A 24,521-nucleotide genomic window follows, 5' to 3' on the forward strand; every position below is an offset into this window, starting at 1 on the left:
AATTATGGCTTAATGGGAAGCTTAATTAATTGTGGCTTAATGTCCATCATCATATGCCAATCCCCAAACTGCATCTCCTCCTTTAAACCCAGTGTAGCACATTGTCCAACTCCAGATAGAAAAAGAAGATATTCTGCATAGATTTTTGTATATCCCCAGTTACTATTTTTCTACAAGAGATTTACCAATTTGCCGCTTGAATGAAATCTGAAGGATCTCTGATACAAGGCTTACAGGATGCAGCAGCTTTGTCATACTACTTGCAGCTTATAATCTTTGCTGACAGGTATGCAGGTTAACTCCCTTCTTGGCCTCCCCAATAATTATTCCCTTTGTTGCCCACCAAATCTTGTAATGCCTTCACTTCCTTACAGTTCTGATTATCCCATCCTGAAGGGCAGAGAATTGGTCTGCTTTCCAACAGGCATAGCAATTGGCGTGTTGGTTCTTCTTCCTTTTTATTCCTTTTTTAGATATGCTTTGTGTAAACCTTCTTGAAAACCCAGACCTTTGAGTTTTAATGATGTGCGGCAATGACATTTCTGACATTTCTTTTGAATCACTAGTTTATTATTGCTCGCGGCAGTTCAACACTAAATATAAAACAAAGTCCATCATACTTGATAGTTTGCTGTAATAAAAATTCCTTCCATCATGTTTATTGCCCATCCTCAAGCTTTCACTTATCAATGGACATCTTGTACTGTTTATGATTAACATGTGACTTCTATCACCTTATGTAATTATCCCATATAACATTAAGGTAGCTTTTCCCCACCCAGGAATGCTCCAGCTACGTTGGACTATAGTTCTCATCACCTCCAGCCCACATGGCCATCCTAATTGGGAAGATAGGAGTTACAAGCCAGCATTGTGGATGAGTATTGTGCTAGGCTTATCTAGGTTTATGCCATTTTTATGTTTATTAAGTAAAAAAGGACAACACAGAGAACTAAAATTAAACAGGGGGAAATCTGACCACACTTCAGAACTTCCCATAACTCTTCTTTCCTAGCTAGTTATGTGGTTAAATGTTACAATAATTGTAAGCCTATAAAAGTGGACTTGTTCTTTTTTAAGTGATTCAGAAGCTTCAAAGAGATTGGTATTTTCTCATACTGTCTATTTTAGATTTTGTTCAACTTTTATAATTCACCATTTTGCTGGCTTGAGGATTACCAACTGGAAAACTTCTTCTCACCCATAAATCTGTCTCAGCATTTAGCTGACCCTGGCTGATCTCTAAGCTAAGCAGGGTTGGCTTTGGTTAGTGGTTGAATCACATTTGGATTGGTCCACCCGATTGTTGGATTGACAAGGAAGTTGCTTCCTTTTCTTTCCAAGAAAACTGCAAAGATTCTGTTCAGGTTGACCCATGGAGTGTTGTTACCTTTTATTCTCAGGCTCTTCACATTCCTTACTCCATCTTATTTTCTGTCCTTTCCCTCCTCATATGACATTGCTTAGATTCTCCATTTCACTGCTGTCCACAGCTGTCCAACAGATGCTTGTTCTCAATCCCAAGAAAAAGAGTTTTTTCTGGCCCTTCTAAGAATACTCTTCCTGGATATGTATCTAGAACTATTTGTCTCTGTCAAATCCTTCCTTAAAAGTTTTTCAGCCAGCTCTTTGGCTTAACCCCTTCATACTTATTCTCAATGTAACACATTTGTCACTGGTTTGAGATGGGTGACTATATAAATTGAATAAATAAACTAATTTTTAAAATTTGTATTACTGAACTTTGCCATGCTCATTCTTTCTCTCTCCTTCTACTTTTCTTTGGTCTCTCCTATTTTTATTTATTGTCTCTTTTCAACTACAATTTTCTTTGAGCACTGGGATCTGATCCATCACCCTCCCCCATAAAACTATGAAAATGCCATTATCAACTTTTACTCCATGAATGCAACACCCAAACTGAACATCTGGAAAAATATAGGGATTGGCTTTCCCAACTTGGTGACCTCAAAATGAGTTGATACTACAACTGGCCAATTTCCTAGTCAGCGTAACCTTTCCTGGACCACTTAAAATATCCTACCATTGAACTAGGAATGTAGCGTAAATTTTAGTTCCTCACTCAGACATAAAGCTTATTCAGCAACTCTGGACCACTAATCAGCTTTCACTTTATAATCCTGAGGCCCCAAATATGATGTCCAGGGATGTCAAAGTAACCATGGCAACTACCAGGCTCCTGTGCTACCTGAGTTTTTACTATTATTTTTTTTTAATGGGAAGCTGATATGCTACAAAGCAAATGGACCCTAAAAGCTTTCTTAGAAGCTAAGAATGATGGGTGGTTGTAATTCAGTGCTGTGTTTAAAAGGGTGCATATCTGAGCAGGAAAGGGACGAAGGTAAAGTAGGCTCGTAAAAGGATCATGTCTAGACTGGAGGAACTAACAAGTCACTTTGTGATAAATCAGTATTTTGTAACTTGGTGATACTTCCTATGTGAATCCCTCAGAGCAGCAATTTTTTGCAAGAGTGCCTGAAAATAGATGAGTTTGGGCCAGGCTGTCTTTCTAGGTCCAACCCATCTCACGGAATAGCAATGGTGGGGATTAAATGAAGGGAGTCCTCCATGGAAACCACCTTGAATTCCTGGAGGAAAGGGGGTGGGAAATCAACCAACATATTCTCAAAATCCCAAAAGCTTGAGGGGTGCAGAGATTAAAATCAAGGACTGAGGAGATCAGTTTTTCTTCTTTGAGTATTATGTAAGAAATGCAGGGTATAAATATAAGAAATCTGTGCTGAACCACTGCTTCTGTCTTCCCCAAATTTGAATCCCTAGCTCTCAGTTTGAGTAAGGTTGAAATGTAGTTCTGTGTGGGTGTGTTTTTACTGGGTGTGTGTATGTGTGTAGAATACTGGTTTTTACCACCAGTAACCCACTTGATAATCACTATTACAGCTCATTTTAAATGTCATGCTCTTTCATTGTCCAGGTCTGAAATTTGTTCTGAAGTGCAGGAAAGGCTCAGGAAAGTAATTTGAGTTTACTTTATATTCACTGCATTGAACTTCACAGGCGTTTGGGCTGTGAAATAACCCATCATCTTTAAAGAATCATTCCCCCCACCCCCCCACACACTCACTATGAAGCTTGACATTTAAAATTATGCATAATGCTTTGTACTGGCTATTGATGTTACAGCACCACAGCTCCACCTGAGTTCTTTTAAACTGCTTCCAAAGCTGTAATATAGGATTTGCAAAGAGCAGAGATTGTTCATGAGCAGAAGAGACACAGAGGCCTCATATTTGGAGACGGACAGCAGGAAAGACCCTAAACAGCTTTGTGTAATAAAACTGCTGTATAAACTGATGATCATAACAGCTGATGAGAGGATAAGCAGTTCCGTTTCTGGAATGTTTCAAGTTTGCAAACGGAATTTATTTTGATCCTTTGTATTGGGGACTGAATTTGCTCAGATTAAAAGTAATAAAAATCCTATGTCTTGAAAGGAATATATCATTTAACCAAATAAGGCAGACAATTAACAGACTTCATATATGCAGTTAGGCCATTGCTGTGTTAAATGGGAAATATACATGTGAGTGGGAGATTGGTTTGAAAAGGCTGAAATGATCCCAGAAAGGGAGGAACTATATTAGAATAAAGTGAGAGATCAAATTTCTGTTTTGGAAAGATGAACAAAAAGAAGCTTTCTTTTTCAGTTCAGTGTTTTATTTATTTGTTTTAAAAGATTATATATTGCTTACTTCCTTGGACTCAAAGCAGCTTACAAACAAAAAACATATATATGCAATAATATAAACAACAATCCACTAGCTAACTAACTAAAGGCAGCCCTGATATGGTCAGTGTCCAGATCAGCCTTTCTCAACCTTTTGACCCTGGAGGAACCCTTGAAATATTTTTCAGGCCTCAGGGAACCCCCGAACATTCAGGCTCAAAGATAGGCCAGAAGTTACAAAATTATTAGATTCTTTTCATGGGTAGGCCTGTATATGTGCATTAACAGTGTTCTTAAACTAAAAGAATGAAACTTACCTCTTTAATGTGAAGTTGCCCAAATTTGAAATAATTTTTAAATAAATCGCAATCTCCCAGGGAACCCCTAGTGACCTCTCATGGAACCCTAGGGTGCCACGGAACCCTGGTTGAGAAACCCTGGTCCAGATCTTCTGTGGAATAGCCAAGTCTTAAAGGTCATGTGGTTAGGGGCATGGGAAGCAAAGCATTGCAAAGTGTACATGTAACCACTGAGAAAATGTGTCATTGGGCTGCCTCTCTCTTCACCTCATGCAGGGTAGGAATCCTCAGTAGACCTTCCCTGTAGGAATACGCGGGATACGGTATAATGGTATGTGGGAATAACCTTGGGAGACAGATGGAGGAGCTGCATATTAGACAACAGTTGAACAAACGGCAGCTGAGCCCACAGAAGGAATGGGGATGAGGGAAACATCTAAGAAGGGACCCTCCCTAGTTTCTTGGACTGTAAAGGCAACAGGGGAAAGATGTACATTCAGACGTGCAAGATTCTGTTACTCTAACCTTACAATAAAGTTAGAGCTAGTACTTCTGGGTGTGCTTCTTGTCTGAGCTACCTTGCAAAGCTGACATGAGGTGACTCTTTTCAAGAGAGATTATCCTGAAAATCCCTCAGAGTCAAACCTTGCAGGGCTTTAAAGGCAATAATCACCCTTTGAATTGGATCTGAAAACAAATAAGGACATTGATGTTTTGTGGCTCAACCTGCTACCCCTAGTAGGTAGTTAGATAGGGCAGTGCAGTTGGACCGTTGGAAGCTTCCAAGCTGTCATCACAGGTATCCTTATGTAGAGGTGTTGCAGTAGCCTAGAGATGAGGTAGTGAGGGCATGAATCATTGTTGTCAAGTGTCTTGATCCTGAAAGGTCATTAATTGGTGCACCAACCAAAGCTGGGCAAGACCTTTGACTACTGTTTCCACCTAATTTTCTAGGACTCATAAGTCCAGGAGGAGCCCCAATCATGACCTTGCCCCTTTAAGAGGGAGCGTGACACTATCCAGAGCCAAAGATGGAACTGGGATAGAGCCAGGTCTGTCACCAACAAACAGCCACTTGTAGGGACTTAATATGAGCTTGTTTTGACCCATCCAGGTCAAAACAAGACCCTCTCCAGATGCTGACAATGATATACTGAGTATCATCAGCATGCAGGTGAAGGAGGACCTGCAATTTGGTAAGGTCTCCCCTTCTAGCCCACAACCTCAATCTGTGGGCCAGGGGACAGGATTGCTGGTTGCCATTGCCTCAAACTCCTCACCATGACCTCAACCTCCGTAGATTCGTATTCAGTAAGAACTAGTTCCTCCATGATATCATAGTGAATGACAAGGGGATTTGATTTGCATCAAGGAGATTTGGTTGGGCAAACAGTTTCAGGTGGGTTTTAAATAGTGTGGGGTGGGAGTGGGAAAGCCCTGTGGAATCCCATGTTGAAACATCATTTCCTTCCTCATGCACTCCTATTTAGGTAAGAGTGCAATCAATGCAGAACCGTGCCTCCAAGCCCCAGTCTTCACAGGAAGTCCAGAAGGGTATCAAAGCCAATGGTATCAAACACTGGTGAGACTAGTAAGGATGTACATCTTCCATCCTGGTTCCAGCAGAGGTAATACACCAAGGCAACCATTCTTGTTTTCATCTCATGACTGGGCCTGATTCCTGACTTGAAGGGATCTACACAATCTCTTTCCTCTTAAGATCTTCTCCAAAATCTTCTCCCCAAAAGGGAAGGTTGGTTGTCTAAGGTGGCTGAATCAAGAGATATCCCCTTCAGAAGTCAGCACGGCACCAACTCCCTCAAAGAGGCATTAATCATTTCCTGAATCTGGCCATGGATACCCTGCCCAGTGCACAAATAAGGTGTGGCATGGATTGAACCTACAGTTGGCAGAGCTCTTGTCATGGAGAGCCTTAAACACATCCCCAGTTGCCACATGCTACAAAGAATCCTAAATAACCATGGCCTGACTCATCACAGTAAGCCATGTGGTATCCAATATTGAGAGAATAGAAGAGATTTTATCTGCAAATAACTTTGTAGATGTGTCATGGAAGCCCGCAGGAGAAACTTCACACTTATTCCTCCCTAGAATGAAACAAGTTACAGTACTTTGAACAAAGCTGCTGAATACAAGTTTGCAGTTACAACAGAGAGAAATGCACATACTTCACCATTCTTATCACCACAAAATACTCCTGATGATGATGCCCTCCAGTATTCTGAGGTAAATGCCATGTCTAATGTGTTGTGCCCGAGATCTCCTGGGACAGGCCCATGGCCACTGTGGATACCACAAGCTCCCAAGTCTATCCAGATCCCAATCCCCAAGGTTGGGAGACTAAATTCACTAGTTCCAAAAACCTAGGGGATTCACCACCAGCACTGTGATGACATCCAGGAGCTCAGGAAGAACTAATGTCAGGCAATCAGACAATCTGTACTAGCAGCAATCCCATCCTGGTTCTAAGGCCTAACACAACACAGAGGCACTCATCCCCAGCCATCTTCAGGGCAGCTCTTGTGTTCACAACAAGAGTCTCACAAGCAGTCATCACCCTAGCCATGACACCAAGGCTATTGGAGCACCAAAGACCTAACCCTTGCCCAACCAAACCTCCCAGATGCAAATCAAATCAACTTGTCATTCACTATGATATCATGGAGGAACAAGGTCTTATTGAATACAAATCTATGGCGGTTGAGTCATGGTAAGGAGTTTGAGGCAATGGCAACCAGTAATCCTGTCCTTTGGCCCACAGGTGGGCCTAGAAGGGGAGACCTTACCAAATTGTAGATTCTTCTTCACTTGGAACAATTTGCTCACCACCTCTCATTATGTCCCTCATGATTTGTCCCCTTGGAAATGCACCCTGCACATATCACCCCCAGAGGCTCCCATGCTACCTTCTCCTTTCTGCTTGGAGCAAAACTACCAACCCCATGGAAAAGATGTTGGGATATCCACTTCTACTGCTTACCTGTTACAGTCACTACTACATGGTTCTCAACTGCTGCCTACGCAGCCCTATATTGCCATTCTGGCTGCTGGGATTTTCTGCCACGTTTCCCCCAACAAGCCTAACCATGCACAGGCCTTCTGCTGCATTCTGGAGAACTGAGCGCAGGTGGTGAAAGTGCTGACAAGGTTATTATAGAGCAAGCTTGGTAGTTTGATCAGTTTTGCCCTGCGGTCTAAGCTTGCTAAGCACAATTATTTTTCAAAGCTGGAGGAAGAGGAACAGTGTGCAAAACAAAGAAACCTGAAAAAACAGAGAGAGAGAGAGAGAGAGAATATGAAGCAGAGGAAGCAAATGTCAGGGCAGCTTCCAGTGCCTCAGGGAAATAATAAACAGCCACTCACATGTTTGACTCTTTCTGGAAATAATCTGGAATACAGATACAGGGTTGCGGTTGGCTGTATCTTCTGGGATAACATTGGCAAGCCAGCATTTTTGATGGAAGGTGGTGTTAGTATTCCTGTTGTTGAGCCACAGGAGTGCTGTAAATTAGTAGAACCTTTGGCTTTTATGGAAGAAAAAAAAAAAAGGACTCGCTGGTGACAATTCTTACAATTCCCAGCTGAGCAGAATATATAGGTCTAGTGTAGCAAAGCTCTCCCGGATCCCAGTAAACCTGCTGAATCTTCAACTGATCAGGGAACTCCATGAAATCTGGCCTGAACCCAAATGGGCTTTCCACATTTATTTATTATTTATTAATCAAATTTATCACCGCCCATCTCCCAAAAGGGACTCTGGGCTATTTTTATCAGCAGATGTTGACGTGTGAACAAATACTTAAACTCTCTTTCATTTTTTTTCCTTTGCCTTTCAATGACACTGCGCTTAGATGGGCTTAGCATTTTATAAAAGATGACTAAATGCATTCATTTCTGAATGGAACTTTCCTGTGATTTTTTTTATTTTTTTTATGACTTTTTTCCCCCAAGGCATGCTATATGTACATTACCACCTCTGTCTGGACTGGGATTAGACGTGGACATGATTGGACTTGCGAAGCACCAGAGATCTAACACCCTGAGGTCTAAGAGGAAAAGTTATAAAATGATGGGCAATTGGCATTTATTTTAGACCATCAGCGTAACATCTGTCCTGAATCTTTCCTCAACTCACCTTTCTTCTCTCACTTCCAATCCCCAGGACTTTCCACTATCAAAGCTCTGCCTTTCCATTGGAGAGAAACCTCAGAGCATTTCACTGTAGCAATTTCATTATGGGTATAAATACATGAGATTTAAGTGTTTTTTTTTCCTCTGCTATTCTGAGCAAAACGATGTGTGGGGGAAGCCTAATTATTTCCTGTCTTCCAATGAATGTTTAAAAACCAGCCTTAGGAAATGGCAGTTGGAAACGCTTGGAGAACAGAAGTCAAAGTCAAAGAAACAGGGAGAAGGCTTATGCAATAAGCTAACACAACATGTTGATAGGGGCTGTCTGCTTAACATCCATAGTTTGATTAGGGCTGTATGCAGAGGGGAACAGGGAAAATAGACTTTTTAAAAAACAAAAGGAGTCCGTTTAGGTATGAAGAAAATATAAAAATCTTGCTTCCGGATTGAAGCCATGGAACTGGATTTGAGGGCAAGGAAATTATTTCCAAGCCAAATATTAGCACTGGTCACAGTGGTGTCCGTTTGAACAGCTTCAGGAAATCGCTGTTTGCTCTCCAGCCTGGAGCAGCATCTGTTCAGTGTTGGTTCCGAATCTGAGATAGCCACAATGACAAGGGTAAACAGACCTGCTCTTCGTAATCTTGCCAATGAATGTTACACCGTGAGAAATGGATGCCTTGCAAGATGTAACACTTGCCGTGGTGATAGAAGGATGTTTTCCATTCTCCGCCTTTTAATGGCACCCTGCAGGGGTGGCAACTTGTGGCTCACCGTTTTTGCAGCTCCCAAGCTCCCTTTGGGTGGCCTGTGGGACCTCCCTTGCCTATGGGTTGGTTGCCTGCCATTTTGAGCCAGAAAGACATGCCAGTCTAAACTAGGTTTGATAGTGGCTTGTCAGACAAGCAAGCTCCCCCCAGAACCAGAACAGTCCACCTCTTCCACGTATTTTTGCACCTTGCTTATTCTGCATTGTCATCAGCCTTCCCTCTGCAGCTCTTTTCCCTCCCAAAACATTAAGTGTGGTCTCTGGCCAGCCTTGCCAACCTGACTTTAGAGGCACAGCTGGTTGTGTCTATTTATTTACCTGCTTGATTGCCGGTCTCTTTTCATAAACAGCTGTCAGAAAACGGGCAAGAACCACACTGAGCCACAGTTGCACTCTAGTTTCTTTATTATTCCTACCCTATACAGAATCTTGCCAGACTAAAGGTACTCTAACTGATCTAAGTGGAAAAATACTCTTGGGACTCTAAGGCGGGGCCAGCCTAACTTTCTTTGCTGGCCCTGCAATGCTTTCCATGCTGTGAGAATGCTTATCTCCCTGGAATGCGCTCTCTCCCTGCTCTGCTCCAAGACCCATCACAACAGCGAACCTCTATATTTGACATGCAAATCAGATTCCCCCTCCCCCACTTTTTGTTTCATGGCAAAATGATGATTTACAAATAATGCCAGACCTTCTAGGTCGTGCTTTGATGGTTTAGATCAAGGCCCGACACTTTCCATTGGGTTGCCACAGAAGCGCAAAAACAGTGGCCTTCCAGTGTTTAATTCCAACATCGACTGTCCTCTCTCTAATCATGGATTCAGTTTAGCTGCTGTGGCAAAGAAATAGCCATTGAGTTGTTCTTCAATGACGTTCATTGAAAGAGGTTGTTCTTTCAGTGGCAAAATATTGAGATGGCTCCAGTGTAGTTAACACCTGCACTTCACCTGATTTTTATATTTTGTATTGTATTTGTATTGTATTGTATTGTATTGTATTTATATAGTTTTGTGTCTTTTATAATTTTAAAAGTTTTAAATAATATTAATATGTATTTGTATGTATTGTTTTTAGCTTTGTTATACGCCACCCAGAGTCACTTGTCTGTGAGATGGGCGGCCCTCTAAATATGAATAAATAAATAAATAAAGTTGTCTTTGACCAATGTGCTTTCCAGATATGCTGAGGCTACAATTCTAATTCCCAGCTAAACTGAATCACAGGAGTATAAAATATTCTTACACTTACCAATTCCTAGGTGAACATCCTTTCAATGATGCTTGTGGGGGAACCATCAGTGGATGTTGGTGGTAATGCTAAAGCAGGGATTAAGAGCTGAAGTGTGCTTAAGCATGGCATGATGCTGCTGGCATCAGAGGGTGGGTGAACTTTCAGACTATTTTTCTTCCATTATGAGGATCTGGAAGATGTTTTTTCAAAATTTCTGAGTGTGTTAAGCTTACTGTATTGGCTTTCTGAAATGTTAAAAGATATTTATTTTATTATTCAAATTTCTATTACCGCCCATCTCCCCCCAAGGAGGGGGACTCAGTGTGCTTATTTTATGTTCTTCCTAAAAATTGGGGAAAAAGGGCAACACAAACATGGGGCTTCTGGGGCCACAGAAAAAGAGGTCTTTGTGGCCTACAGATTATAGGTTGTCTATTCTGTGCTAGAAAATGATGTGTTAATATGAATAGGTAATTAGGACATCAAAAGACATTTCCCACTCTTTCTTCTTGTTCGTCTCTTGCGTGAACTTGTTCTTCTTGTCCTTTCTTTGTTTCTCTGCTATATACTGTCCTCTTTTGTTTGGGTTGCCTCAGATCTGGACAGAAGGGAGAGCATTGCACTGCATGAAGGGAGTAGATGAAGTGCTGAGTCTTCTTCAGACCATCTCAATAGCCTTCTTCAGATGGTCAGCTAAATGGGTGGAGGTCAAAGCTGTACTCACATTTCTCTGAACTCAAGAGCAACTTTACATGGAATCCATGGCCCTAATAAAGCTAGAACTCAGATTGCATAGATAGCTGTATTCATTTTCATGCAAATATAAATGCAGCTCTCCTTCAACCTGAATGTGTGGAGCTCAGGGAGAGAAAAGGATGCACCACTGCATTCAGTAGACTCCCTGAAATGAGCTAATTTTGGGGAGCCTCTGGCTTCAAATGGACAGAAGATCATAGTTTACATGTTTGAAGGAATTCCAGATTTTCCCCTGAATCCCAGTCTGTTGAGTAGAATAAAAATTCTATATACAGAATTGCGTGCTTTGTTTAATTTTTATTTATAAATATGTCTTGATGTGGAAGGTAACATAAAACTGGGCCTGATACAAATAATTTCTCAATTTTTTGCAGGCCTTATATTTACTGAGATGACACACTTCCTACATGTACTATTCAACAGATGATGGCATTAAGCCAATCCTGCTTTTAGTTGGCAGCAACAAAAAAACTGCAATTCAGGGATACAGCTGTTATTTCTCAGAGCTATTAAAATACTAAAGAACCATGAATTCTTTATATTCCCACCTTGGTGTGGGAATACTATTTATGTGAAAAATCAAGGTACTACCTTTCTAAATGTATTGTGGCTGTCATGAATGTGATCTCAAAAAACAACAACACGCAACTGCTCCATATTTGGATTCCATACATTTGAATGGAAGAATGCTGTAAAAAGTGCATTGGTGTACAGTATACATTTGTTAAGACATGAGAATAATGATTGAAGTGGCTGTAGAAAGTCTGTATATTTATGCATCAGCCAGACCCTCAATTTCCTCTTGCAAAGATCTTAAAACCAGTATATTTCAAATGAGTTTCTTGGAAGAGAGGTAGAGGAAGAGATTTGCTGTACACATTTATTAATCAGGTTCTCCCAATAAACACATCCCGGGAAATGTCCAATCACCAACAACCTCCCATAGTACAAATCTTACACAGATTGCAATATTGCAAGGCAACCCCCAGCAGGGCTGCAACTGGGGGGGGGGGGGGCAAGCAGGGCATGTGCCCTGGGTGCCGCTCCAGGTTATGCCAAAATGAGCACTGGGGGGTGGTGCCAAAATGAGCACGGAGGGGATGCCAAAATGGGCGCGGAATCCATGTTTGTCCTGGGTGACACAGACCCTAGTTGCGGGCCTGACCCCCAGTCCTGTACCATTGCACTGAGGAAGCCTCACTTGGACTCTGGGCAAAATGTCTGCAAAAAACCTGTTCAGTACCCCAGTATTAATCTCCCAAAGTCTGGCAAACCCAACTGCTAAGCATATTTCTCCAACCCAAATAATAAGACTTTACAAGATCTCACAGGGATCCTTGTAGCTTGTTCCTGGATGTCTTCCTCCTGGTGGGCTTTTGTGATACAGAAAGGGAGAACTCTAGACAAATGGTAAATGAGTGAGATATTTTATGTGTGTATAATTAAGTCCCCATCTGTATATTATATGGCTCTTCTGTATATTATGCAGAAGTTGTATTTATATGTGGGTTTAGAAGATTTTCTAAGAAGCTGTGCTTGTTCACAAGAGTTGCAGCTGTGTCTTTGTTTTGCTCTCTATATGTACATGTATTGTGCATGTGCATGCATTTGTTTGTACCAATAAGACACCTCTGAAGACCTGCTTTGGGATTTAATGTGCCCTCAAGTCTACCCCTTCGTTTCACATTTACCTAACAATAAGTCACTTTGAGTTTTGGGGATTATTACTCATCAGCGCATAGGAAATTTCACAGTAATGTTCTTTAATTAGTATATAGTGCAAAATATGGTGTCCTATTAATCCAGTTGTTTCCCTTGTGCTGTGAACAAAGCATTTCTCAGTTTGGAAAGGAGCTGAAAAACCCAGCTTGTTCTAGATCCTACAGACTTAACTGGCCAGTTTAAATTATTTGTAGTTCTGTCCAGTGAATTTAAACAACAAACAAGGAACTTCAAGGGTAACTTCACCTCTGAAGAACATGAAGTACTTGAAAGCATACTGATGAGTAGAAAGGCACTGCCTTTAACCACAAATTGCTGGCTTCCTTGGTACTTCCTGAATTGGGGTCATATGATCTATATGAGGAGTATTCAAGGACACACTTTAGTACATAAAGGTATCATGAGTTTGCTACTGGGGAAGTCAGAATCTTTAAACTAAGGAAGCTTGGCATTCATCGATTTTATTATTTCAAACCAGAACTGTGATATATATTTCTCAAGCACAAGTTGTGCAAACTAAAGGTTGCACAAAGTGAGCCCAATGTTTACATTATTGTCATGAGTAAGGATGGCGAGCAGGGGGCTCCCACCCAGACTGTCAAGCGCATGCGTAGCACTGAGGAACTGTTCAGCCATTCAAAGAGACACAGATTGGGACCGCCTTAACCTTTGGGGTTTATATGGCTGGGTTTTTCCCACGCTTCCTCAGTTTGTTAGGATTCTTGTTGAGTACTACTAATAAATATTAGAGACCAAGTCATTGTCTCAGTGTGTTTCCTGGTAATCAGGACAATTATAGTCCATATACATGAAGGAATTCTTTCTGGATTTGATTTGATTTGAATACGTGCCATCAAGAGATTTTGTCAGGGTCAGTCTCGCTTCGCAATAAGACACAGACTCACTTAATGGGTATTAAGGATTTCTGGTTTATTGGAATGGTGGCTGACAGAACGAAAAACGGGAACGGGGTGTGTGGTGTGGAGGTGCCCATTTTATACCCTCTTTTAGGGCCCCGGGCTCCTCAACCCTCTATTGTCCCAATCCCTCTTGATGAGATCCTTGATGGCTGCATGGGCGTTTTCCCGGTGTCTCCTCTTGTCCTCTCGATTCTGGTGTGTCCTCCAGGGCACCAGGTGCGGCTTATCTCTGCTCATCTGATGTCCTTCTTTTCAGCTGTATATGGGTCCATGGGTGTGGGTGCTTTGGGTGCTTGTTTTAATCCCTGGTTTAATTATCTTCTTCCTCTATTCCTTGATGATCATGATCTACGTTGTGAGGCTCTTTGTGCCTTGCAACGAGGTCATGACAGATTTTCTCCAGGATATCTTGAAAATATCATAAACTCTTATTTTAAAAAAGGGAGATATTTTCTCCATGAGCATCTGTCCCCAACCTAGTCTTTCAGATCTTCCAGAGGTGTACTCATCACCACTGTAAATAGGTCCATTCACCTTGCTGCTGTTGGCCCCTTTCATATCTTTCCTACCTCCTTTCCTAGGATTACAGGCTTCTCTAGAGAGCTAGATCTTTGCATAATATGTCCAAAGTAGGATAATTTGAGCCTGGTTGTTTGTGCCTCCAATGAGAACTCTGTGTTAATTCTTTCAATGATCCATTTGTTTCTTTTCTTGGCTATTCTTTAATTTACTAAGCTTTATATACTGCTTAAGTCATACATGACTCTTCTGTGCCCCAGTTGCAAACATTTTTATAATGATTCTGGGAACGACATTGGAAGAAAGCACAGCTGGGGCTCCCTCAGTCCATTGTAAGTAACCTTCATACATGGGCAGGTTTAGATGTGATGCTGAGCCATACTTTGCTAGATAAATAACATTCAGATAGTTATTGGATTCTGTGTTCTTTCCTTGTCACATGCACTGCAACTATCTTGCTCATGATTTTAGGAAATACCACCATTTACTGAATGGTAAACTGTGTATTGCACCATGTAAGGAAAGGAACAAGGAAGTCACTGAAAGAGTGGGAAGCACTTGTGTGCTCCAAATTCTTCAGACGTCTGTCCTCATTGCACTTTGATGTTTCATCTCCACCATGCTGTTACAGCTGCAATGCAAGAAAGTTTGAGCATTCTCAAGGTGAGTGGGTGTATACCCCACCCCCATCTTGACATCTACTTATCTTTTCTTCACAGATTCTGCAGGTACTGTAGTTAGCTAGATAGAACAGCAACCAGAAAGGTGCATGATTCACGCTGGTCCACAAGCCGACACAGGGTCTCTTTTCAAGTAGCCCTTAAGAATCAACAGATCTTAGCTGGCCATGGCATAAAGCCAGATTTTGTTCTTATCCATTACCTGCCTTCCTCTTCAGAAAGATGGGACAAGTCATCTGGACATCATGCTAAGCTTGAGGTGAAATACAATAGGGGGAGGAGAGAAGTTATCCCTTGCTCTCTTCCAGAGCTGAAAAGGGGGTGGATTCATGATCCCATTTCACTAACATACTCACAGCAAGAAGTATCATAGTTGTGTTTATTAATTTATTTCTGTAATTGGTAGGCCGCCTACTCATCAGACTATATATTTCCAAGGATCTGCCACTCTCTCATTCTAACATCAGCATTGCATTGAGGAAGCCCTTTAATTCTTCAAAGTATGAAAGAAGATAGAATATGCACTCTCATTCCAAAGGCTTACTGCAACAACAACAAAAAACACCTAGTCACCAGTAGTGTGTTGCTAGGAGCATTTATGATTGTAATATAAATCAGAAACCTGCTTAATAGATGCAGGTTTTCAAGCAAATTCATCCAACTTGAATGTATGGTTCCAAAGTATGGTCTTCAGTTCCCCAGCCAGCATGACCATTGCTGAGAATTCTGGAAGCTGAAGAACATATATCTAGAGGTGCTTAGACCGGGGAGTCCCCCCCATTATAATTATAAAATGAAATGAAATCAGAAACAAACTGGAGTTCTACTTTCTGACATCTTAGAGATATAAGTACTCTAAGTTCAAGAGATGTAATGGATGGGATCTAAAAACCTGGTCCATCACTAAAACTATTTTTGTTGATTCAGGAAGAAGTTAGCCATCAGTGGCTAGTCTGACACCGTGACTCTGCTGACTAGCAACAGATTAATGGGAATCACTAGAGAGATTCTCATGGTACTTTGAGAAATGGTACTTATAAATGTCTCCCTTTTGAAATACTTCAAGGCAGACTGGGTTTCTGACCTTGTACTACAGATCTACAGTTTGAAATTCTCTGTGGTCAGTGTGTTTCTCTTACTCCTGTAATTTCTTCTTGCCTTGGATAGAGAGATGACAAACTAAATGGCTGTAATTTTCTGACTTAATGCACTAAATTATGGGGGAACTCCAAGGCCTGATGGACTTCTATTCCAGAATGTTTGCAGCCTTATTCAGCAAATGATTTTTAATTACTTGAGGAAGGAGTACATTTTGATTTGATCAAGTGCCAGCAGGATTGGCTTCATGCCCAGGAACTGAGCCATAAAATACTCTTTGACCATTACCAGTCATGCAAATAGCAAAAGAGATTTTAGGTCAATTCTCATTTGGCAGTTCAACCTAACTGCAGCAAGATTATTGTATGCACAAAGATGGAAAGATTCAGCATTACCCACAATGGAAGAATGGTTGGTGAAGGTGATAGAACTTGCTAAGATGGCCAGATTGACTTCTTTGATCAGAGAAAAGACAATATCTTCATTTACTGCTGACTGGAAACCCCTTATGGACTTTTTGCATGAAAAAGAAAAAAATGAATTTATGATTTATGGTTTTGATGAGTAGACAGGATAGATTATAGAAAGAAAAGAGTTATGTTGTAACCATAGAGCAAGAGGTAAATTTGTAATTGTACTTATAAATGCTGTAAAGAAGATCGGAAGCCACTTCTTTGTATCTTTTTTCTTTCTTTTCTATTTCCCTTTTCTTTTTCTTTCCTTTCTTGCACTTTTAGCTTTCTTTTTGATTTCTTTTTCTTACTTTATATTAATTTTTATTAGTTTTTATCTTCCTTTTTAAAAAAAATCTTTAATTAAAAAAATAATTAAAAATTCTCATTCTGTAGTTCAGCTGCTCTCCCCCTGATACAGGTGCATGTTGGATTGACTAGCGAAGATCCATTAAAAGGAAGGTTTTTCCAGAGCTTCTGTTCCTGTTCAGCTCTTTATCTGTGACTTGGTTCAAATAGGAAGCTGGCTACTTTTAGAAGATTTGGCAATCAAGGGCTAGAGAGCCAGTTTGGCATAGTAGTTATCAGGCTAGAAATTGGGAGGCTGTGAGTTCTAGTCCTGCCTTAGGCATGAAGCCAGATGGGTGACCTTGGGCCAGTCACTCCCTCTCAGCCCTAGGAAGGAGGCAAGGGCAAACCACTTTTGAAAAACTTTGCCAGGAAATTGCAGGGACTAGTCCAGGCAGTCACCAGGAGTGAAATTCTCAACAGCAGGATGTGATGTTCTTGCATATGGTTGCAATGTGGCTAAAGATTGTGTAGAGCATCATGCCTTTCACTGTCTCCTGCAACATCCCTGGTTTGCTATATTTCCATTTAGTCCTAAGGGAAGACATCATGAAGAAACTCCTCCCATGGAGCTTTCTCAGATCGAGAAGTGAGCTTTCCTGACCAGCTAAAGAGGTTTCAGAGTAATGAAAAGGTGTAAAATAGGAACGGGGGTGGTGGTGGCATCACAGTACACTCAATACTGCTTGTTAATAAAGTAACTCATAAATATCACAAAAAAAAAAAAACCCCAAGAGCAACAGGTCATAGAAAAATCTCTTTTGAAATGGAAGAGGACTTTAGGGGAAAGTAGGAGACAAATTTTGATAGAGTATCCTTTACTAAATTATGGGATAGAGGTCAATTCCCCAGGGAAAGAGCCTGTGAAGGACAAATTGTGGTGCAGTATGACTTATAACACTTAAAGATACAATGCATGCATGGCCCCCAATGATGCATTAATGATGTCAAAAAACCCAAGTAAGTAATGAGTTGGGGGTTGTCTTGGAAATTTCTCTAGGTAATCAAAAGGCACCCCAGTTGGATTACATGGGCTGTTGTGTTGTTTGAGACAACACTGAAGTTTCAATCTGTACTGTGAATTATGTCGCTTGTGGTTTTATTGAATAGTTAATAAATGCTTCCTTATTTGCTTGCTTGAATGGGGCATCTCACTCAACGTTCTGCCAGGCACTATACAAATTCCTAAAAGGATCCTCTAATAGCATCTGTGTTTGCTTTGTTTTGCGATGTAATGTGTACACAGTAACAGAGATTGCTGAGGATGAGAGTAGGCAAGTTACAAAAAATACTATTTACAGTAAATACTACAGTATTTGTACATGAACATGGTCCTTTATAGTCACATAAGCAAAAACAAAACAAAAGAAGAACAAACCAGAGAAAAACCCTTTCACATAAGAAAGATCAAGATTCATTAATTTATAAAGATTCATTATTATTAATTCATTAATAGTCTGTTAACAATGTTAATATATATCAGGGTAAATACTTGCAATTCTGCTTCATACTGTCTCCAGTACAACTCAGAGGCATGTAAGCTTTTCCAGACAAGGACTGCATTTTGCTCTGGAGAGCCTTCAGGGATGTCCACAGGGTATGGTCAAAAAAGTTAACATCGTGGCCATAACAATGGGATCAAGGTCTGCCCATTTTTTATGGCATTGCACATAATGAATAGGCAGAGTTTCAATTGTGCTGTCATTAGCTGCCATCTTGATGCATTGCGGACACCCCTGCGTGGGGCTGTGATTAAAAAATGGACAGAGATGAGAGAGCACCATTTGATTTAACTGAAATTGAAAATCAAATAACATTTAATTCATCAAATGCCATTAACGTGATTATTTTTATTTTATTTATGGACATGTTGATTGATTTATATTCCCCATTGCCTCCATGATTTGAACCAGTACCACCCCGTTCTTCAATATTTCATCAGAATATTAAAAATTACTCAGCTGCAGATCTGGGTGGGTGGGATTCATGCAGGTCTGGGCTGTCAGATTCTTGTCTCCTGGATTCTTGTTTGGACTGCCTTCTGCATTAGTATAATGTCCTCCCCCCTCTTAAAGAGTAGCAGCCCTCATTGTTCAAAAATACTACTTTTGTCTCCATTCCATGGGCTGCAAATTATTTTTATGAAGCCATGCCATTTTTTCAGCCCAGTTTCATTGTAATAAAGGAAGCAGTCCTTACACAAAGCTAAGTTGCACTCAGTTGCCCCCTAATCATTTGAGCCAATTTGAAGCAGTAAAGATCTACTGATGTTCTATGGAGGTACAGCATGGAAAGGCAGCCACCCCCAACTTGGGCATTCTCTAGATCACTGTTTTTCAAAGTTGGCAACTTTACGATGTGTGGATTTCAAGTCCCAGAATTCCCCAGCCAACCAATCCTGAGAATTCTGGGATTTGAGGTCCTTACATCTGGAGGACCCTCTGATTAAGAAAGATATTATAGCTAAAATAATAGAGAACCTAATAATGTTCTTCTTCCCCAAAATGCAATTTGTAATTCATCCAAAAGGTTTACGCACCATTACCCAAAAGAAAATATATAGTTCCATGTTAAATAATAGGATTAGCAAGTAGGGCTTATTTTGTTTTAGTGACATCCATTTATCAAAGGCCATTGCTGTTGGTTTGCCTAGCAGAGAATCTGAAATAAAATGTAGGTTCATCAGTAATATTTCCAGTGCAGCCATGCATAAAGCTGACAAATCAATTTTGATTGGTATCATCTTTAGCAACTGTAGTAAAAGTTTACATGTCCAACCTTTTTAAAAAGTACACCTTTGGGCATAGCTAGGAGCATAATGCAGCAAAAAAATGAAAAAAACCCTCTTAAACTTTAGCATGTATTATCAGATGCAAATGAACAAAGGAAGCACATGGCTTAGCAATTGCTGTGCATCCTTATTATTTTGAAAAACATGGAATATGATGGATTTAAGAAGCGTATTAGTCAGGGCTGAGACTTGATGCAACAGCAAAAGCTTTATCTGTAGATGTATTTATTGTTTTGATTTCTACCCCATTTTGCTGTTCTGCAAGCATTCATGAAAGCTAATTATTTTAAAAAGAGAATATTTAAAAAGAATATTTAAAACATTAATTAAAAGGAACGCTAAAAGTGGTATTAAACCATTTAACCACTAAAATACTAACAGATTGTCTAGCAAAAAAGATAACGACCTCCTTCACATGACAGATTAAGCCATCCAGTTTGTTTGTTTGTTTTTAAGCATGCTGCGTGAATTCAACCCCTTGTGATTCATATACAGTTATTCACATTTGAACGACCATGACATTGAAGAGTCATTGACTGAGAAGAAAAAAGATTGTTCTGCTGAACTCCTCAAGGGTCTCTGCTAAACACAGTAGACAATATTAAGCTAACGGGACCGATAGATTAGCGTTCATAAATTTTTAACAGTTCCTGTGGGTGACACACAGCTAACAAGCCTTTAACGGAGCAGTTATTCCTGAGAGGATTCTGTTATCTCCCCAGCTTTCCCTGCTTTACTAATCGAAAATAAAAATCTATAGGACAGTTGTTTTGTTCCTTGCTTTTTCAACGGTGGCAATTTTTGATCTTCATCGGCACATAAGGAGGACCTTAATGGGGTATCATCATCATCATAATTATTTATTAAATGTATATGCCGCCTGACTCTGGGCAATTTATTCTTTAAAGCATAATATAAATAAGTGTAGCACTGTGCATAAAATCAGAGGCTGAGCCCTCATATACAAAAGAACAGCAATAAAATCAGCAGTTAATTCAGCAGCCAGAGACAGAACTAAAACCAACAAATCGGTCCATCCATTTAAATCCAAATTAATATGGGGCAAATGAGAGTCTTAGCTGTTGAGCAAACAGACTCTTCAGGAATAAGTATTCATTGGATACTCTCTTCTCAAGCTCAGAGTCAGGCCTACTATTAGGCAGAGCAGTGTGTCTCAACCTCAGCAACTTTAAGAGGTGTGGACTTTAACTTTCAGAATTCCCCAGTGGCTGGGGGAATTCTGGGAGTTGAAGTCCATACCTCTGAAGTTGCTGAGGCTGAGACACACTGAGGTAGAGTGAGGCAGTGTCCACAAGCAGTAGAGGCTGAGATGCACCAACAAGATGTTGGCAGTGATAACTTTGACCTTGCAGTATGCTAGGTAAAGGTAAAGGTTTCCCTTGACATTTAAGTCCAGTCGTGTCCGACTCTAGGGGGCGGTGCTCATCTCCGTTTCAAGCCAAAGAGCCGGCATTTGTCCGAAGACACTTCCGTGGTCATGTGGCTGGCATGACTACACAGAATGCTGTTACCTGCCCGCCGAAGCAGTACCTATTAATCTACTCACATTTGCATGTTTTTGAACTGCTAGGTTGGCAGGAGCTGGGACTAGCAACGGGAGCTCACCCCATCATGTGGATTTGAATCGCCGACCTTTTGATCGGCAAGCTCAGCGGCTTGGTGGTTTAACCCGCAGCGCCACCGCGTCCCCTTGCAGTATGCAGTATGCTATAGACCTCTAAATTAACATGCTGTTTGGCTATAGGTATAGTATGTTTTCCCATCCCTGTCCCCAGTGTCAGGCTAATCGGTTTTTGGAGTTGAAAGGTAGCAAAATATCTGGGGCCAACCCTCCCCTGATGTTCAGATAATTAAAGAAAAGGAAACCAAGACAGAAGTTCAAAATGTGCCCAGGAAGGCAGAGAAGCCCATTAACCCCCCTAAGATGATTGTTGTTTTTTATTGTTCCAGAATACAAACTATGAAGAGTAAACCAAACAATGTTTGACTTTTGGCACAGGAAGATAACATTTTGATTAGAGTTGGCTCTATACAATCTTAGCAGCTAATTAAGGGCATGAAGTTCAGTTCAGCAAGATAGTGAAACCAAAGATCTTCTGGAGGGATGCTACTTAAGAACCCAGGAAGAACATTTTAAAACTAAAATAAGTTGTCTGGTTGTGAAAATGTGATTAGAGTAGGAATGATAAACATTACGGAGTCCTTGGTGCTCTCTGAGCTTGGTTGTTTGCTGGCAGACGTTTCTTTGCCTGATTAGGCAACATCTTCAGAAGCAACGAAACGTCTGCAAGCAAACAACCAAGCTCAGAGAGCACCAAGGATTCCACAGTTCAACCCTGAGCTACAAATATTCTCTTCTATTGATAAACATTATGTAGATCATGTCAGTCTTGCTCATAAAATAAAGGAGAAGCTGGTTCAGCAGGGTTTGATGGTCACAATTTCTTTCAGCTCTGACAAACATGCTTGGCTGGGGGAGCTGTTATTCCTTGAGAAAGCAGATGAATGCTATCTGGCTGTGAGTGTGTGCACATGCATGTGTGTGTGTGTCTGTGTACATACTGTGGAAAATTACTTTCAAACCATTATTTTGAAAAGGTCTCTGTTTTCCCACAGTCATAATTGGCAAATTCTGTAGCCTTTCATAAGTGTTTACTAGAATTATTGTACAGAATGTCTTAAATGGTTCTCTCTCTCTCTCACCCTTTCCCCACTTTTATTCTTACAGAGGGAGTGGTGATCAGAATGAATGGGCATATTTCAAACACCCATCCCAGTGTATATGGAAATTATTCTTCTCAAGTAAAGTAAGTATTGTATACCCTCTGTCCCGAATTTGCCAAAAATAAAATGGTGGTTAAAAAAGAACTGACTACTTTCTTCATCCTTAGGGATTTTTTTTAATTGACCCAGAAACAGTTGATGTTTGAAGTAAGTAAGTAAAGTCTCCCTTGAGTCACGGTTGTTCCCTTGTGACTTTACAGACACATCCATGTAGTTTTCTTGACAATAATGCAGGAATGGATTGTTGTTGACCTCTTTCAGGATGATCTTTCTACTTCACAGTATAGCCTGCAGCCTGGGAATTTTTTGGTGGTCACTCTCTATGTACCAGTTCCCATCCAGTTTAATATTTTTGTGATTAGCTAAGGTTGGCAAGGTGTTGCTATTGAGCTGGTCCTCAAGTTAGCACCAGTTTGCAAAGGTACATTCAAATATGAATGTTGAGGTATATGGTTCCACCTCTTGTGACCTTCCTTTGATAATATCTGTACAGAACTGAGTTTAAGGAAGATGCAATGTACAACTTCTGATCATAGTATTATAGAGCATAAGGTTTGGAAATGACTTTGGAGATATCTAATCCTGTGTTTCTCAACCTTGGCAACTTTAAGACGTGCGGACTTCAACTATTAGAATTCCCCAGCCAGCTTGCTGCTGGGTAATTCTGGGAGTTGAAGTCCACACATCTTAAAGTTGCCAAGGTTGAGAAACACTGATCTAATCCCACCCCTTACCCAGTGCAGGAATTCATTGCTATAGTATCCCTGACAGATGGCCATCCAGCTCCTGATTAAACTCTACCAGTGAAGTAGAGTCCCCACCTCCCAAGAAAGTCTGTCCATCATTGAACAGCTCTTACCATTAGAATTCATTTCCTGATTTCTAACTGAAATCTACTTTCTTTAAATAAAACCCAGTTTTCCCACATCTTCTGAAACAACCCTGAACAATGCTGCCCATCTTCTATAGGCTAGCATTTCAGATATTTGAATACAGTATCATGTTGCCCCACAGTATTTTTTTCCCTCCAGACTAAACATACCTAACATCTCCAACTGTTTTTCATATATTTTTTCCTTCCAGATTCTGTATCATCTTTGTTACTTTCCTGTCCAATTGTTGATTTAACTAGTACTTTTCTTTCCCCACTCCCATCATCTCTAGCTGTGCTAATATCTGAAGACATCTTTAAATGCAACATTTTGTGCTAATATACTGATTTCCTGAAATCAAGTGTTGAGCTCAAACGTTATTTTGAAGTTTATTGTTTGTGTCTGTTTCTGTGTACAGTCTCCACAACAAAGGATAACATCAACAAAAGGCTAGAGCCTTCTTATTCAAAAAGCAGTGGAGCTTAGAGAGAACTTGATGTATCATGTCATATCCATCCATGCCTTGGGAAGAAATGTGCGCATTTGATGGCATTACTAATGAATTTAACACATGTCTTGCTTCTGCCAAGATTAATTTACTAGTGGGCACTTCAAGATTGTAATTGCAGAAGACCAGAGTAAACACCACCATAGTGACCGACTTTAGTTTGCCTCTGAAACTATTATTAAACTATACACCACACGTAGCACCAGTGTTTAGGTATGCATAAGTCACTGTGATGGTAGTTAGAGTGTTCCTGACAACAGCTCCTTGCTTTGTACTGATCCTGAAGTGCTCTAAGGATTTAAGAGAACCATTGTCATGTCACACTAGAATGATCTAATAGGCCTCAGTGATCTCAGGAGTCAACCTGTAAACACAGGAGGAACCACATTGCTTTTTTAGTTCAAAAACATAGTAGTAGTAGATACGTAGCCTTCATTTCCCTTTTTCCCTATTATTAAGAATCATACTTTATATGGTGTTAGTTGTAGCCTTAGTTTCCTTCTTTCTCTAATATTAAGAATGGTACTAGATATGGGGTTAGTTGAACCCTGCTGGTTAAATGTGGGGTCTGCCCTGCAGGCATTTTCACACATAAAGGGGGTGATGATCTGATGCTTGGAATAAAATAGTGTTCTAAAAGTTGTAAAGAGCTAAATATCTCTTGCTTCTGCCTTTTTTTGGGGGGGGGGGAAATCTCCTGGACCAAACTCTGAGATTGAAAATAAACTAAGCAGAAAGAGACTGCAAGAGGTAAATTTATGTATTTATTATTCCAATTTGTTTAACCACCCATTTCATATGTACGACTCAACTTTCAGTGTGAAGCAGCGGGGCACCTTTCTTACCTCTTTTGCTAAAAAAAGAAAAAGTGCATGCTGCTGGTCCCTTTAA

The 24,521-nt window shown here is 40.5% G+C and overlaps 1 protein-coding gene across 3 annotated transcripts in view; it reads left to right on the top strand.

Moving 5' to 3' along the window:
- EPS8 (EGFR pathway substrate 8, signaling adaptor) overlaps window positions 1-24,521 on the top strand; it is a 122,640-nt gene that overhangs the window by 45,557 nt on the left and 52,562 nt on the right. For all 3 annotated transcript variants that reach the window (XR_010068331.1, XM_063308900.1, XM_063308901.1), the window contains exon 2: window positions 22,195-22,273. Coding sequence is in view for 2 of the 3 variants with exons in the window: in XM_063308900.1 (XP_063164970.1) it covers window positions 22,212-22,273 (62 nt within the window). In the remaining variant the exon portion in view is untranslated. The remainder of the gene's footprint in view (window positions 1-22,194; window positions 22,274-24,521) is intronic.

The sequence above is a fragment of the Candoia aspera genome, chromosome 7, assembly GCF_035149785.1.
Source record: "Candoia aspera isolate rCanAsp1 chromosome 7, rCanAsp1.hap2, whole genome shotgun sequence".
Lineage (NCBI taxonomy): Eukaryota > Metazoa > Chordata > Lepidosauria > Squamata > Boidae > Candoia > Candoia aspera.